The sequence below is a fragment of the Watersipora subatra genome, chromosome 2 (assembly GCF_963576615.1).
Source record: "Watersipora subatra chromosome 2, tzWatSuba1.1, whole genome shotgun sequence".
Lineage (NCBI taxonomy): Eukaryota > Metazoa > Bryozoa > Gymnolaemata > Cheilostomatida > Watersiporidae > Watersipora > Watersipora subatra.
Window position 1 is genome coordinate 70891644 of NC_088709.1, and position 17765 is coordinate 70909408.

Genomic DNA, 17765 nt, shown 5'->3' on the forward strand with positions numbered 1-17765 from the left:
ATACCTCAATATTCATATTGAATTACCGTACTTGACTACAAATACGAACATGTATGCAGATCGTTTCGGGGTTGTCTACACTCATCCTAGGAACTTATTCTATAACAGACACGCCCATGATGACGAATAGGAGCTCGACCGGAGTGGTGTATTGAAGTGACGTCACATGATTACCCACAATCCTGCAGTTTAGTGCGGCTTCCTTCCGTGAGCGAGTTTCTTTCACTGTTTCAAGAGGATACTGTAGCTAAAAATAGTTCAACGCTCTGCCTATAACAAGGTGCGCTGTACCTCAATTTAGAAGTTGCTTTAGCTATTGCACTGTATTAAAGATATTTAGCACGTGACAACAATAAGCGTAATATTACGTTTAGTGTAAGGAAAGAAGACAACAATTGAGAGTGACCTAAATTTGAAAAACCGCGTTCAATTGTAAAGTTTGCCAAGGTAGTGTTTTCATAAGATTTTATGTAATATTTAATATCATTTGTTTGTTGTAACAGAAAGTTTGTTTATTGCGTATTTCGGCTGTAATTGGACATCATACATGAAGCTTCAAGCCATTTTGCGGAAGTAGCGTTGTTATTAAATGCCGATGTTCGATTAAGTTAACAGATACTTGGAAGTTTTGAAGTAAATTCACATTTGTTCTGTTGTTTTTTAATTTTCTTTTTAGCGGAATTTACTTATGCACAATGCTCTCTTAGTAGATTGTTTTTTTTTGTTGCATCTTAGAAAAATGCAAGCTTATCTTCTGGATTCAAGTCGCGACGTTGATCGCGCTTCGAAAACTATTATTAATAAAAAACTTGGATTTTCATGCATAATAGTTTTGAATTTCACAACTAGCCATTAATACGTGTGGTTTGCGTATGCTCATCTAAAAAATTCGTAAATTGCGCTTTGTTGTGTTAGATGGAAACGCTGTACATCCTTGATTGTTCTCGCAAGTTTTCTGTTACACATACAATTTAGGGTTTTTACACAAGTTTTTGCTTCACTATTTGAGTGTCGTTATAGAATGGCTGCAATAAGGAAGAAGTTGGTGATTGTCGGAGATGGAGCCTGTGGTAAAACGTGTTTGCTCATAGTCTTTTCCAAAGATCAGTTTCCCGAAGTCTATGTACCCACCGTGTTTGAAAACTATGTTGCCGATATTGAAGTAGATGGTAAACAGGTGAGTTTCATTATACGTTGCTAATGATTAACCTGTATCTGTTTTGCACATATTTTAAATATTAGTTGCATCCACCGTTTTTGTTATAGGATGCTTCCAGTTATTCTTTGGCTCAGTTTTAGAAATGGCATAAGATTTTATTGTTATAATATACTGCTATATTGTTTCAAATATCAATTAACTCTGTTTGTATTCATCTATGCACAGATCACACATTGAAAAATTCTTTTATGTAGGTGGAATTGGCTCTTTGGGATACAGCTGGACAGGAAGATTATGATAGGCTTCGCCCGCTATCATATCCAGACACTGATGTTATATTGATGTGCTTTTCCGTAGACTCTCCTGATTCCTTAGAGAATATACCAGAAAAATGGACCCCTGAGGTTGTGTACAGCATTTTTATATATTTACTTGTGTGTTATCATGCGTTATGAGGTTAAAACTGGCAGCTGAGCTTGTAGCTCGATGGAAATTCTGTTATTACATTGATGATGAACAGATGGCTATCCTTAAATTTTCTATAGTGAACTATGAATATCTTCCTGCTTAAACTATGCGAGTTTGTATGTGCTTTGGCATCCAATATCCGAGTCAAAGGTTTGGCTGTGACTATGTTATACAAGCGTTTTATTGCAATTAACGCTCTTCTAAATGTCATCAAGAAGTTTTAGTACGTGTCACAACTATTTTAGAAAAAGGCTTTTGTTTTTGCAAGCTATATATTGAAGACACAGCCAACCATCATGAATAATTTTTTTAACTGTCGCTACTGCTAAGTTTCTTAAGATACAGATAACCGTAACATTAGCAGGTCGATATACAGTATAAAGTCACGATTTCCAGACAATGTAACCTTGTCAATTCATTGGTGCTTGTCACATATGGTGCTATGATGCCGCAAAACTAAAAATTAAATCGACTTGGTGATATTGGAGTTGAGTCCATTTTCTTTCAACTCATTTGTTATTTTTCTGAACTCCTTATCTTGAGTAATTTTTGGTCAGCTTCTCGCTATGACATGTTATAGTTTGTCCAAGGGTCAGTGACTTGTTTTGGTATTTGTACGTACCAAACAATATCATAAAATTTATCATGATGTCGATGGTGTATTTGCACTTACGCAGACTGTGTTTTAACGTCATGTTTACCATTGTAGGTGCGACACTTCTGTCCTAACGTTCCCATCATCCTTGTTGGCAACAAAAAAGACCTTAGAAATGATTCCAACACTATTCGAGAGCTGCAGAAGATGAAACAGGAGCCAGTCAAACCTGAACAAGGCAGAGCCATGTCTGAAAATATCAGTAAGATATACCTATCCGATTTATCGAGTCAGTTGCACTTTATTTAAGCCGAGTTTTTAGATTCCGTAGGTTAAGTCATGACTCATGACACATTTTCCTACAGGAACTACATTTTTGCTATTTCACTGCATTCGGCTTATTGTGTTCGTCTGTTTGCTCTGTACATTCCACCACATTTCAACCAGTCAGTGATGACTGAATAAGCCTGCTTTGCTTATGGTTGTTTTAAATTACCAATTATGCTCTGCTCAGATTGGTTAAGAACTACCTACTAGTACTCACCAGTACTAAGGTCTCCCACTGTTGGATCATGCGCAATAAGGTTGGGCCTCCTTAAGTCAGCAGACTCTCGGCCAATCTGGCAATCCTCATAGGCTATATGACAAATGGTTATTTACTTTTGGTAGTAGCTTTCGACGAGTTCTGGAACTGCGTAATGCCTCTTCTTTCTTTCTCCTTAAATGCAAAATCAATTCCTTGTTTGATTCACTTGAAGCCACTCTCATCCTATCATTTTGCAAAGAAGCGTGCAGTATTAATTTCGTGTCTGGCACAATAGAGGATTGTAGGCTAGTAACTAGATCTTTTTGTGCATGGCCTCTATCCTCTCATATCGTCAGTGCTCGTAATCTTGGGCTGTTCGTAATCTTGGGCGTGCTAATGTTTAGCGTATCTGAACAATGCGTGAGTCATTCGTGTTGGCGTGCTCCTCTGATGGTCATCTTAGTCACTGTTGTTTATTGAGAAGTTCAGCTCTTTACATTATTTCAACTATAGCTGTGCTTGGTATTATGGGTGCCTTGTACCATAGTTTTGTATGAGAAAAAATTGTTGTGGATTTGGATATGTTATCTCACAGGATGAGAATTTGTTAAGACATTAGCAGAATTTAATCTAGATGTCCTTATACAATCAGCCTTCTTCCTCAAATGTATCTTGTAATTTACTTCACGTGAATCATACAATGTCAGTCATTTGTATCAGTTTTTATCATCTATTTTTATAAGAGGCCGATTGCTCTGCCTGTTGATAATCAACAACTACGCAGTGACGGCCAAGGCATGTATTTAGTCATGTCTGACATTTCCAAATAATGTTTTCTGCCCAGCGGTGTGACATCATGCATAGATTTCATCCTGTTTCTCTTGTTGTTCTGCTCGGCTAGTGAATCTGTTAACATACAACTGTGCATTTGCTGAAAGTACTCTATGCAGTTTATTATTCTACTCGTTGCAGATGCCTTTAGCTATTTGGAATGCTCTGCCAAAACCAAGGATGGTGTGCGGGAGGTATTCGAGACAGCCACCAGGGCAGCTCTCCAAGTGAAGAAGAAAAAGAGAACTCGCTGTGTGCTACTCTAAAGGGATGAACTAAGGACATTTTATTCGAGGGACATCCTGTGGTCTTTAAACTGTATACACGTCATAGGCCGGGCACACGCGTGCCTCCTGAGTATTTCATCTTTACTTGTAATAATATTCTTTGTAGTGTTTTCGTTTGATGATAGTCAGTTTGGTGTATATTGCAGCAGTTCATATCAATTATACCGCTTCATATTTATTGTTCTAATCTTGATAACCAAGAGCTGCATTGCGGAGGTTGTAGCACAAAACAGTTCTCAATACGAATGATTCCAAATGCCTGATTTAGTGATTGGCACCTCCTGGTTATACAAGCTCATCTTACAAGATGTCTGTCCAAACTGCATGTTTTAAGACTCCACCTTTATCTATAACATGTAATACAATTAGCCTTCCATTGCCGTGGTTTACCAGAAATATTATCAGTTGCAGTATAATTATACATATATTACCATAATGGTAAGTTCAGTGGGAAAGACAGCAGTCAATAAATATGTCATACATTACGAAAAAGCCTCAATTTCTGCCAATAATGTATAGATATATAACTTTTGAGGCGAGAAAATCTTAATTTCTGCCAATAATGTAAAGTTATAACATTTGAGGTAAGAAGACAAAGCCAAATAATAAAAGCGTGTGCCAGCATCTCAATAAAATCAAATTAATGGCATATGTGAATATTTCACAAATAAAATGCCGCAATGGTTTTGAATATTCTGCCTACCATAGCGGGGTAAAAAAACTAAACTCCAATTCACCAAGCAACTGTATGATTGGCTGATTAGGCATTTACAATTGGCCTTCATCTTCACAAGTTATGATCTTCAACTACTGTTCCGGTAGTTGATCCTTACCAATCTTCATCCTCAGATTCCGATTGGTCAACAATTGAATTCATTTTGGCAAACCGAGCCTGAAGGGCTAAGTGAAACTCTGTGGCTTTGTCTTTCACACCAACTTTTGGCGTTTCAACTGGTTTGAGGACCACCCCTTGTTTGATTCTAGATAGCATGTCTGTCATGGCATTAATGTTTCCTTTACGAGGCTCTTTGGTATCAATCGATCTGGCCTTCAAGTTGACAGACTTGAGAGCGTTGGCTGACAGCATGCTTCCTAGTGTAGGTGTGGGCAGTGGGCCAGGTGGGGGTGGAGGTGGTACAAAGTTTGGGGGTGGAGGTGGTGGAGGCGGAACAGGTGGTGGCGGTACAGGGGGAGGAGGACCGGCAGGTGCTGGTAATCTGACAGCAGGTGAAGGTGCTGGTAATCCGGCAGCAGGTGAAGGTGTTGGTAACCCGACAGCAGGTGAAGGTGCTGGTAATCCGACGGCAGGCGTAGGTGCTGCCAAAGAAGGGCATTGTAAAGGTGAATGAGCCAGATCTAAAGGCACTACACCATCCCGCTTTGGTGTTACTGGTTCACCAGGTTCTAGTGTATCGGAAGAGTTTAGCTCATCGCAGTCCACCAGGACAGACTGTCTGTTCGCTTGCTAAAAAGATGAGAGCAAAATATTCACATATAATTCGATTTGAAACAGTGTTGGAATTCTAATCGGTTTTCAACAGAGAGCAGTTTTCAATTATAAAATCACAAATATCGGTATACACAAAAAGGTTACTTTTTTAAGCTGAGCTTTTTGGGTTAAATCTTTGAGCTACTAGATATCTAGAAGACCATCACGAACAAATTGGTTCTAATACATGTCTGCCAGAAATTTGCACAGGCACTGGGCACAGTATACATTAGGAAGCAAAACCTGATATGGCAACCTTTCTGCCTGTCCGAATCAGTTGTAGAAGCAATGCCCTTAGGGCAGACTACAGAGCAGAGGCAGCAGCGTAATGGCATTACAGTGAACCTACTAGCTTCCTCTAGTAATGCTGTTTACGTGGTTAGTTATTTCCTGCAGCATGTCAAACTAGCGTCAATAGAGACTACCCTAAGTCATAACTTGGTACTCCAACAGAACTCCAAAAGCTAGAGGCCGTAGCCAAGATTGGCTAGCAAAACAGGCCCTTGTCTACTGTAAGGCAAGTTTTTAACGCATTTGATGACTTCAGTTTATGCAAGTAAGGGTGGCCTGAGTGTGTATGTATTCATTTCTTACTTTTATACGAAGGTACATTCTCTTGTCAGCTAATAAATACATACAAGTCATACAAGTGTTACACGATGAGCAGCAATTACAAATTTTGGTGAGATTTTTATATGCAACTTTATTAAAGGTTTATTTGCAACAAAATTCGCATTACTGTTATTTGGTATTAAAAGATTCACCATGTCTTACTCTGCTGTTATAGGTGCAAAATAAGTGGAAATGTGATTACAAGCTCTTAAAAGCTAAAAAACGAACAGTTAATCGCCGCCATCACGAAACTGCCGTAGATCGGAATCAGTTTATTTCTCTGACGTAGTTAATCCATTTGGTTATTGTTTTGACACGTGATGTTCTCACGTGAAATTAAAGGCCAATAAAAGGCTCAATATAAAAGTTCTTGTAGCACTAGTTTATGACAAACACTTCGGGTTTTACCGAAGACCCCGTATCAAATATAGATGCTCGCTACTTTACAGTTTTGTTTCGGCGTGGTCTAATCGGCTTGGTCTAATCGTCTAGTCATAATCTGATCATGTGACCCATACTTCCTGCCAAACAGGGCGAATAATTTCTGCAGCATTTTTCGATTATCACAGGTGACCAACAGGCTCGTCATGTTTATCGGACAATGATATGTACTCCTTCAAGCTAAAGTTAAAAAATTAAATGAACTTTCACGGTAGGTTTTAAGATATCAGTGCTGAAAGTGACAGCATTACAATGACGATGAAACAGACGCGTAAGAACAATAGACATGGTTTTATTGAATGCGTGAAGTATATTTGCAAAAATATTTCGACGAATGAGGTTGCATAAAAGTGTAAACAGGAGCCATCTCGTTCATCTACGTCCCATTTGAGCTGTTTTTGAAAGAGATTTTAATCTACGGCGGTTTTGTGATGGCGGCGATTAACTGTTCGTTTTTGAGCTTTTAAGAGCTTGTAATCACATTTCCACATCTTTTGCACCTACAACACAGCAGAGTAAGACATGGTGAATCTTTTGATACCAAATAATTGTAAGGTGAATTTTGTTGCAAGTAAACCTTTAAGGAACAGAGATTTCACATATTCATAAGTGGGAAAACATCAACCATTCATGAAATGATTGTTTTTATTGATATTTTATTGATATTTGATTTGCTTTAATGATGAGCTATAACGCATCGATGTCAATACAAAAGCTACAGGAAGGTGGAGAGTTTTATCTAAATATAGGTTTTATCTGGATACCGTAACTTAGCAAATACAGGTAATGGAAGGCGTGTTAATCAATATTTCATGATTCGTTAGCAGACTGCAAGGACTGAGGCTATAAAATTAGAGAATACAGGCTTTTGTTGGTGAATTGTCAGGTAAAATTGTGCTGTAACTTTGACTGCATGTCAAGGGCGTGCAGTCACATAAATCTGGTTGCCACATAAATTTGTAATAGGAAAAATATGCTTAGCATACCATTGTTATTTATTGTGCTACAAATTTGTCTCTAATATATCTTTAGTTAGCTATTTCACTGTCTATATATTTTTTTCCCAAGTTATTATTCTCTTGCTAGCATATAAATCTTATTACAAGGTCTATGTGTAACACACTACATGTTTGAACTTTGAACTGAGCAACCCGGTTCTGCTGTGTGAACTTATAAACTTTAACAATGGCTTTGTACAACTCACAACTAAAAGAATGTGATTCAACAGTTTGTCAATTAACCCTGGCTTTATTCATATCAAAATTCCAGAGTCATTTCGTCCAGTTATAGTGAAAATATCAATACATTACATATCACTGATCTCCCACAGTATAAAAGAAGTTAACATTTATCTTTCCAAAACATAATATATATATTTTATAAAATCAGCTAAATACTCAATTTAAATTTTACACATCTCCCTCTGGTGCTTTCCATCTGAAGATTTAATAACTTGGTATCAACACAAAGCAACTTACTTGAGTGTATGCAAACTCTGTGTGCTCCTCTTTCAGTCTTGTTAACACGCTGGAAACGACTGATGAGCCTTAGCACAAGTTGGTCTTTTTATATTAAAAGTAACGGATGTTTTTCTAGACTTGTGTAAGCCAGATTAGGACCTATTACTTCGGCCGCAAGCCGATTATTTCTGACGTAGGTACCAGTTCTGATCGGACACAAGTTGCCTCCAAACCCGGATTTATGCAGCAAATTTAATCAGCTCTGATCCGCAAAAATCCTGCGCAACTCCGTTTTTAGCGATTTCTAAAGCAGCTTAGGCGGTCAAATGACCGACCAAGACCGTTTAGCAATCTACTTTTCTGACCACAAGAAGAGCTTGCCCCTTGGTCACATAGACACAATATCTATGTGTCTAAATAGCATGAACCTCATTTTTCATACTGTTTAGTGAGTGCATTTCAATATTGTACCAAGTTATGTATATGGGTCTCATGCATTGTTAGTTACCCTAACAATGATGATCATATATTGGTAGATACCTCTGTCTCTATGAGCTCTGTAGATCACTGTCAGTATGCCTATCAGTGACCTAAAGACCCATAGAGCTTATATCTTCCTCATTTTTGAAGCATCGTGCCCGATGCTTAAGCTAGATGGCAGAATGACAGATATAGATACATGTATACGAAGTATGAAGGCAGAGAGAATAAATTTATATAATATTTATGTTTAAGTTGTATTAAAGTTCAAAATTGCTTTTATTAAAGGTATCCACTTGTTAAGCAATATTCTTTAACCAATCATGCAGCCAATATATCAGCTAGCAGTCTGTCCAGAAGGGCGGTCATGTGTGCAGACCTGTCTCTAGCCGACTGCACGGCCGCCCTCCTATTCTTTAGTTTCTTTTGCAACCTGGCGAGCTTCGCTGCCGCCGTGCAGCATTCCTTGCTTTGTTTTCTTTTTCCGTGGCTTTTCTTCTTTGTTTTTTCTTTCTTTTTATCTTCTCTCTTTTCCTCTGATTGGACTTCATCCACTGTTTCCTCCATTACCTCAACCTTAATAGGCAGGTCCTCTGTATTTGCCATCTAAAGCAAGGAAGACATCCACAAATGTAATCAATCTAACCGCACTTGTGCAGTTAGTCAACTACGTTCATTTGTAACCTAGTTCAAAGGTACATATAATACACACAAGGTTTACACTATTGCTCTGCACATTGCAAGACATATCAAGTGAACTAGAAGTTCAACATGTATCTATTGCAACATAGCCACACAATGCATACCACCTTATTGATGTATGAGTATACATATATATATTGTTTTTGATACAGGATCGAGATACGATCCAGTACCAGCAACACAAACTGTCAGCGGGTCCTTAAAACCATTTGTTTACGTTATATAACGGTTTCGGGCCGGTACGAGGCCTTAACCCGTACCTTGGCTGTTCGTCTGCATCGGCAGATTCATCAGCCTTACCCCCTTCATCATCCCAAACAATGTTATCAGAGTCTGCATCTGACAGATCCTGGGTAGCGTTAGATGCGGATGGATTGCCTCCGATCTCAGCACCTAACGACTCGTTTGGACTCTTTATTGGCGCGGGCTCGGTTGCGTCGCTCGGTACTGGCGGTACTGAGTCGTGTGCAACAGCCTCTGGCCAATGCTGCAACCTTTCCTCAGCAAGCTTGCAGTCATTTAGGTGGACCCAGTCAGGCCTTTGAGTCCTCCCATGCTGTACCAGCACGTCCACCCCTTGTCTGACAAGAACCTCGTAAGGTCCCTTGTACAGAGGCTGAAGTTTAGGTGAGAGACCAGCTTTTGGGCTAGGTCGCTTCACATAAACCTTATCTCCTGGGTGTACATCAACAAAGCGCACTCGTTTGTCGTGCTGTTTCTTTTGTGCTGCACTAGCCACTTCATTATTGTCGTGAGCTACCCTCCAGCAGCCTCTGAGCTTCTGTCTTAAAGTCTCCATGAATTCATCTGAAGACTCAAAACAGGGCTCATCGGTTGAAGGACACAGCAAGTGAACTGGTAGACGGCATGTCCGTCCGTGCTCCATCTCAAATGGAGTATGTCCAGTTGAAGCATGCTTGCTGGTGCGATAGGCTAGAAGTACTAGGTCCAAATATGAACACCAGTCTTTCTGTTCCCTATCAACGTAAGCTTTGAGAAGCTGCAACAGTGTCCCGTTGAACTTTTCCACCAAACCCTGACTTTCTGGGTGGTAAGCACAACTGAACGCCTGTCTCATTCCCAACAGCTTCGAAACCTCGCTGAACAACTGTGATGTGAACTGCGTACCACGGTCTGTCTGTAATTTAGCTGGTACACCATGTCTACAGACTATAAGCTGCACAAAGCTTTTTGCCACAACCTTGGCAGAAATCGACCTCAGTGGTGCGCACTCTGGATATTTCGTGAACCTATCCATAATGACCAATATATACTTATTTCCCCTATTGGAAACAGGAAGTGGTCCTAAAATATCCATTACCACAGCAATCCATGGAGCGGCTGCCATAATGGGCTGCATCGGCTCCTTTATAGGATGTGTCATGTGTGCTCTTGTAAGACAACCTTGGCAAGATTTAACCCAGTTTTCCACGTCTTGTCTGACCGTCGGCCAGTAAAATCTCTCGAGCACCTTGCCAAGTGTCTTATCTACTTTAAAATGTCCTCCGTAGACAGCATCATGACACTCCTCTAATATCTTCGCGATCAAATGTTTGGGTACCACTAGGCGTCCCCGGGACTCGCTAAAGTTACGAAGACACCCGTCGCTACGAGAGTAGTCGCACTTAGTCTCAGACCTTTTGACCTCAGATCTCAAATCTTCCGGCACATGTGAAAGAGGAAGTGAATTTAACTTCCTTTCAATCACATAGCGAAGGACTGGATCTTTACGTTGCTCGACTCTGAAGAAGTCTTGCTGAGGCTCTCGTGCTATTGAGTACAAGGCGGACAACACAGATCTAGTTGCCAGTACTGGCTTTTCATCCTCCAAGTCGACAGAAGTGTAATTCATGCGACTGAAGAAATCCGCTGGGCGATTTTTCGACCCTGGGCGGTAGAAGAGTTTTACATCAAACTCTGCCAGTTGCGAGACCCATTTCATAAGTCTTGCATTATTGACCTGTTTTATGCCCCAACTTATACTCTGTTGATCACTGTACACATACACTGGGTGACCATAAAGGTAATGACGCCAGTGTTTCAGTGCCAGAACTATTGCATATAGTTCTTTCTCCACTGTCTCATATCTCACCTCGTGTTTCTGGAACGTTCGAGAGAAATATGCAATGGGATGTTCCCTATCGCCATACATTTGGCTCAGGATTCCACCACAAGCGTACTTGCTAGCATCCACAGATACAAGGAATACCTTATCAAACTGTGGATACCGAAGTATGGGTGCTCGGGTGAGCTTTTCAATCAGTGTCTTGAATGCTAATTCGCACTCCTTCGTCCAAACAAAGTTATTACGTTTCTTTGTCAAGCTAGTCAATGGCCTCACTATGTCTGCATAGTTAGCCACAAACCGGCGATAAAAATTACAAAATCCTAGAAAAGTTCGTACCTGTGACACATTTTTAGGAGGAGTATAGTTAGCCAACTTGTTGATGTTTCCTGGGTCTGGATGAGCTCCATCAGGAGATATCACAAACCCCAAAAATGGCAAGGATCTCCTGACCCAGTGACATTTTTTCATCTTCAACCTGAGGCCAAACTGAAGAAGGCGTTGAAACACCTCTTCCAAGTGTTTGACATGCTCGTCGAAGGTTTTACTCGCAATCAAAACATCATCCAAGTATACTATGGCTGAACTAAACAAAAGTCCGCTTAATACAAACGACATAAGTCGCTGAAATGTTGCAGGACTATTTCGTAACCCAAAAGGAAGTCGATTCCACTCGAACAGTCCTTTACTGGTTATGAAAGCGGTGTACTTTCTTGAGTCTTCGGCCACAGGAACTTGATGAAACCCAGAGAATAGGTCTAGGGTGGTTAAATACTGTGCCCCTGACAAAAATTCCATGGCCTCATCAATTCGTGGCAAAGGGTAGGCATCAGGAACAGTGACAGCATTGAGCTTCCTGTAGTCAATACAAATTCTCACAGAACCATCAGGCTTAGAAACCAAAACAACAGGAGAAGCCCAAGGAGAACTGGAAGGTGATATGACACCAGCTCGAAGTAAATCTTCGAGTTTGTCTTCCACTTCCTTTCTCTTACTTTGGGGAACCCTGTAAGGTTTCTGTTTGATCGGTCGCCCATCAGTAAGTTTTATTTCATGCTCACATGCTGTAGTACCAGGAAGATCACTATCTTCTATGGCAAACAGTACCGAGTACTTAGACAACAAGCCCTGGAGTTGGCTCTCTTCCTCCCACGTAATGTTACTATCCTCTAAGTTGAGGTTTTGTAACACTTTACGGGAGTACATATCAGAACCTTTAGTCTCCTGGACATTGTGTTGTTGTACTTCGGCAGCTAAAGAGACGATTCCAACTTTAGAATTGGCATAGACAGTGACCGGGTGTTGACTTACATTAGCAACACGCACTGGGATGGTAGTATCCGCACAGACTAACGTGTGTGGGCTTAAAAGCTCACCTGCAGGCTGTGAGACCTGTTCAAACAACAACTCTGTGCCCTGTTTAATTGGTAAGGAGAGTCTACATGGCACGACTACAGCAGTTCGTGGTGCAATCTTTATGGTATCTACTGCGCATGCAGACACTCGAAGATCATCTGCACCCGATACTGGAAGCTGTTCGTTACCAATAAACACTTTCTTAGCCTTTACATCAACTGAAAATGGAGGAAGAGTTGCAAGAATGTCTAGTCCAAGGACGCCATCTACTTCTAGACGACAGTTCCTCAGAACAGGAAACTCATGAGTTCGACTCTTGGTTCCTATCCCGACATTCAACTCAACCACACAGTCCAATGGAAGTTTGTGGCCAGTAACCGATACAACATCAGCATCACTGTCACGTTTCCGCTCAACAGGTTTCAACTTGAGTTGCTCTATTAGTCTGCTGGTCACTAACGATACCGATGCGCCACTATCTAGAAGGAATGAAAAAGTCCTGCCTTTGATTTTCACACCAATAGTCAGAACCCTTTTCATTGATATCAAATGGTTAACCATTTCACTCTCTCGACTGTCAACTGTATTGCCTTCGCACACCCTCCTAACTATGGTCTCAATTGGTTCGCTACTGACAAAGCTTTCTATCTCTGGATCAGTAGCGTCAGGTATTATTACATTAACCACTTTTTGATTTCGGTTTTTAGCTCGCAACTTTCGAGCTCCATTTGCTATTTTATTAAACAATGTAAACCTCTTACAAATCATTACCACAAAATAAGAATTTAAGGCTAAACAACTAACAACTATCCAAAGGTGTATAGGTTCAGTAAGAAAAGTGAAGATATTAGTTAGTCCCTTTTGAACAATTTTCTCGGCTATTCCAAATTGGTCACCACTAGAGGAAAAATTGGCTGGGTGAGTAACAGCCTTCAGACTCCCAATTATCTCATTCTCAACAAGAGTGTTATGTAACAAGGCATTCAGATCAGCTACTGGCTGTAGCTCCTGCCAAGTATACATTATGACTGGGCTAAACACTTTTGGTTTCACCAATTCACTAAAATCGTCTTTTAGTGTTAGGTGAGAAAATGGTAGTGATATACCCATTTTCTTTGATATTCTCTTGACAGTAAACGTAGGTCTGTGGTATGTATACATTCGTTTAAACAACTGGAATGTCACCCATGGACGTTCAGAACAGTCTATGGTAGTCCCAGTATATTTAACAACCAATGTATTCGTGTCTAGGTACCCATCATACTGTGCTCCATTCATATGTAACACCAATGGTACTTCCCTGATGCAACTTCCCTTTGACACCTCCTTAGAAGATATCGTTTTGAAAGTCACATTCCGGACCTCAAGACACGACCACAGCTCCAGAATGCCATGCGAAGAGTCAGCAACAATGTCGGTTCTGTTTAGCAACTGTCGCACAGCAACAGTTGGACTGGCAATTGTGAAAGCTCGTACTAACTCTGATGTGAGCTTCAGTGAACTACATGCCTGCTGTAAGGAATGCCTGTACACAGTATGCATTTCCTTCACGACAGTATCATGTAGAGCTTGAAGTTCAGAGGCTAACATATCGGTCATTACATAACCGACATCGCCGTTAGACGCACTTTCCCGTTTGGCTCTCGCTTGATCAATATGCCTAAAAGCAATTCCTTGATCAGAAAGAATCCATGTTATTTCACAGTCGGACACATTACGATCAAAATGTGTTGTAAGAGCTAACTGTCCATTATCAGACATCCAACTCTTATGCGCCATATTGCCAGACAAGTTTTGATAAGGGAGAAACTCACATTCAACTTTGTGGTTCACTTCCCAGACCAAAGCCTTATCCCCTAACCGACAACTGCCTTGAGCATACCCTGGACATTCGGATACATCAGCTCCAGTGCATTGAAACCGTTTTGCACCGAAATGGGTATACACAGAAACAGGCGTAACAAAGTAGTTGTCTTCTTTCCACTCCCACCATTTGCAACATTCGGGTAACCCACCACGTGGCACTCTCCAATTCAGCATGTTTTTGGTTTCCATCATTCCAGTGGGAGAAGTAACAAGTGGGCCAGCTGGGCTGACACCACCTTTTACCATTTCCCTACACAGGTCAATGGACACCGGGATAGCACTTTCTGAAAACTCCTTCAGAGTTTCATCTCCAAAGAAGTATCGCAGAAGACGTGCCGAGGATTTCACACCTCTACACAACCATCCCTTAGTCTCATACTGTAAGAGGTTACGTCGAGCAAGCTCAATCGTAACTCTAGCTGGAGTTGTAGGAGCAGAAGATACGTCAGGTTGGCAATCATATATTTCGGGTAACCGAAATAACTGGCCTTTGACTGAGGTTTGGCACAACATGGGCCTTTGAGCAGCGCAAACGCTCACCATACTCATGAAACAGATCGTTGCCAAAAATATATGCCCATTTCCAAAGCTCACACCTGAACCTGTGCTGGGCGCAGATGTATGTTGTGTCACTTGGGAATCGTCAACACTTACTGTGTTAACAACACCTCTAGCAGGTCTAGGTACTGCCCTACCAAGCTGGTTTTGGCGGTCACTCACAGGTTTTCGTGGTTTCCTGCAAGTGGCAGCAAAATGCCCCCAGCCTTGGCAATTCCAACAACGCTGGTCACCTTTCCTATTATAGGCAGTTCCTGGCTTCGGGCCCCCACCACTTCTCCGAGCTGGAAAATGGTGACGTGGCTCGGGCCAAAAGTTTTTGCCATTAGAAGGAGGAGGAGGAGGGGTATGCCTGTAATTGTGCAGAGGTGGGCGTTGTGCAGCATTGAAAGCAACTAGGTTGCTTACTTGCTTAGTTAACACATTCACCTGCTGCGCTAAGGAGTCATTGGCAACGGCAGCGGCAGTTACCAAAGGCTCATCCTCAAGAAGGAATTCACGTTGAGCTTGGGCCTTGCAGGCGTGCTCAAGCGCATCCTTCAGTGTAGAGGGTTCCTTAGCAAGCACAATACGTTTTAGAGGCAACCGGAGCCCCCTGATGAATTGCTCCAAAACAACCTGCTCAGGAGCAGGGTTGTTAGGATCAGGCCAAGACGTTTTGGCTAGTTTCATCAGACCCGCATAGTAGGCTGTGACTGTTTCTGAGTCACCCTGCTGTTTCTTATGGAAGGAGGTGGATGAGTATTTAACACCTCCCTCTAGGGCGGTTAAGTACTGCTCCAAATCATCCATAATCGCCTGATAACTGGTAATACTACCAGTTTGTAGGGTGTCTTTGTACCGTTGCAGAGCTAACCCTACTAAGGCTCGGTGCAACAGCATTTTCCGTGTAGGGCTATTTTCACTTAACCCCATTCCTCTACAGTAGATTTCAAAATCTACTCTGAACTGGGAGAAGGGAAATTCCCTTTTCTCCAGATCATATTGAGGCAGCGCATTTGCTCCTGCTGACATCCAAGTACTTGCAAGCATAGAACTTGCAAGTTCTGAATTGTCGGCAGCCCGACGCTCTAACATCTGAATGTGTTGGCTTGCGTCAGCCACCTCGCGAACTAACCGCTCGCGTTCCTCCACCAGTTTTACATTGTCAGCCTTTGCTTGTTCGAGTTCAGACATTTTCAGAATTTTAAATGCAAATTTGGCAATTCAACTTAACTATTACTATATATCAATTATTAAAGCGAGAAACTACTAAATTATGTATGCTACTAGTGGTTAGGTAACAATACTATTTATACAACTATTACCTTTCGTTAGTTGCTAATCAATCTATGTTAACAGAAATATATAGGTGTATGTTTATATAAGCGTAGTGAATACTACTTGTTTTACCTTTCCTTTTTCTCTTTGGGACTGTTCAGGGTTATTATTTTCTGCGTCAGCAGTCAATTAAAATAGCAGCAGCTCCCTAAAATAAAATAGGCTTTGTGTTGTTACATTGTCTGGTAAGCGTCACTATCATTAAGAATTCTCAGCTAATCAAGGTATAAACCACTCACCCGGGTTTCTTAAAGAAAGTGAATCCGGGTATGAATGTAGTTTACTGATTGACTGGTATTCTTTTGGCAATCTACAAAATTACAGTAAAGTAATTTATTTTAGATTTGCCTCATATCCAGGTCATTGAACCATAACAAGGATATGAAAAGTAATGTGCTACCATGGAGCATGTTGGCTTTGGTTTGCTAATCTACGAAATGCTTAGGATTATCTACATAACTTATGCTTAGACTGTGAAACTATAAATAAACTCAATTATCTCATAATCCTAAGGCTTAGTCATCAATTCAAAACTTATCAATTTATTACTCGCTATAGCTTATTCAACAACTATTACAGTATCCATAATACTATTCTACTTGCTCACTGTTCAGAAATTCAGTGCACTAATTATCAGCAATTAATTGCTATGTGGTTTGCTAAACCAACCCAGTTAGACAGCAAGGGCCAGATTGTCAATAAAGTTTTGCGCAAAGGGGAGAATATCACAGGTATAACGTCTAACTGTTAACATCACCAGTCTATCAATTCATAGAGGTAAAATCACACACTATAAAGACACGTCATAAGTTACATGTGCACATGGTCCAGTGGCAATCAACCATGGCACTAAAATTCCAAGTGATTAGCGGCTACCCCATCTAGGCATAATTAATTCTAAATAATGATCCACTTTGTAGCGCTCACTATCTTTCATTATATCCCATACGCATAGCCAACATGGTTTAATCAACAATGTAAATTACGCAGTTATAAACAACAGATTAAAAGAAAACATCAGAAGGGAGAATCAGCTGAAATTTACTAAAATCATTTTTAAAAAAATCTTATAAGTACACAGTCTCAAAATGAACCTTCAAATTTGTAATAGGAAAAATATGCTTAGCATACCATTGTTATTTATTGTGCTACAAATTTGTCTCTAATATATCTTTAGTTAGCTATTTCACTGTCTATATATTTTTTTCCCAAGTTATTATTCTCTTGCTAGCATATAAATCTTATTACAAGGTCTATGTGTAACACACTACATGTTTGAACTTTGAACTGAGCAACCCGGTTCTGCTGTGTGAACTTATAAACTTTAACAATGGCTTTGTACAACTCACAACTAAAAGAATGTGATTCAACAGTTTGTCAATTAACCCTGGCTTTATTCATATCAAAATTCCAGAGTCATTTCGTCCAGTTATAGTGAAAATATCAATACATTACATATCACTGATCTCCCACAGTATAAAAGAAGTTAACATTTATCTTTCCAAAACATAATATATATATTTTATAAAATCAGCTAAATACTCAATTTA

The 17765-nt window shown here is 40.4% G+C and overlaps 2 protein-coding genes and 1 long non-coding RNA gene across 4 annotated transcripts in view; 1 reads left to right on the forward strand and 2 right to left on the reverse strand.

Annotated features, from left to right (window-relative positions):
* The first annotated feature begins 166 nt into the window (after nt 1-166).
* On the forward strand, nt 167-4246 carry LOC137387425 (ras-like GTP-binding protein Rho1). 2 transcript variants are annotated; one of them, XM_068073847.1, is made up of 5 exons: nt 167-280; nt 1021-1177; nt 1414-1563; nt 2337-2484; nt 3721-4246. In XM_068073847.1, the coding sequence occupies exons 2-5, from the start codon at nt 1022-1024 to the stop codon at nt 3843-3845; spliced, it is 579 nt and encodes a 192-aa protein (XP_067929948.1). In that variant the 5' UTR covers nt 167-280; nt 1021; the 3' UTR covers nt 3846-4246. The 2 variants fall into 2 exon arrangements, with proteins under 2 accessions (XP_067929948.1, XP_067929949.1); XM_068073848.1 differs by lacking the exon at nt 167-280 and adding an exon at nt 334-447.
* A 107-nt stretch (nt 4247-4353) lies between these two features.
* Nucleotides 4354-17765, reverse strand: part of LOC137387423 (junction-mediating and -regulatory protein-like) — a 49793-nt gene continuing 36381 nt past the window's right edge. The window contains exon 14 of the mRNA XM_068073846.1: nt 4354-5331. Within this exon, the coding sequence (XP_067929947.1) occupies nt 4696-5331 (636 nt within the window). The 3' untranslated portion in view covers nt 4354-4695. The remainder of the gene's footprint in view (nt 5332-17765) is intronic.
* Nucleotides 8371-16548, reverse strand: LOC137387426 (uncharacterized). The gene is made up of 3 exons (XR_010977906.1): nt 16455-16548; nt 16288-16363; nt 8371-8954 (listed from the first exon to the last, which is right to left on the reverse strand). It is a non-coding gene; the product is annotated as an uncharacterized lncRNA (long non-coding RNA).

What these genes read in the sequence shown, in the direction of transcription:
- LOC137387425 (XM_068073847.1), top strand. Translation starts at nt 1,022, where the DNA reads ATGGCTGCAATAAGGAAGAAGTTGGTGATTGTCGGAGATGGAGCCTGT. An exon ending in TTGAAGTAGATGGTAAACAG is followed by an intron (nt 1,178 to 1,413) that starts GTGAGTTTCATT and finishes TCTTTTATGTAG; the next exon opens with GTGGAATTGGCTCTTTGGGA. An exon ending in CAGAAAAATGGACCCCTGAG is followed by an intron (nt 1,564 to 2,336) that starts GTTGTGTACAGC and finishes TTACCATTGTAG; the next exon opens with GTGCGACACTTCTGTCCTAA.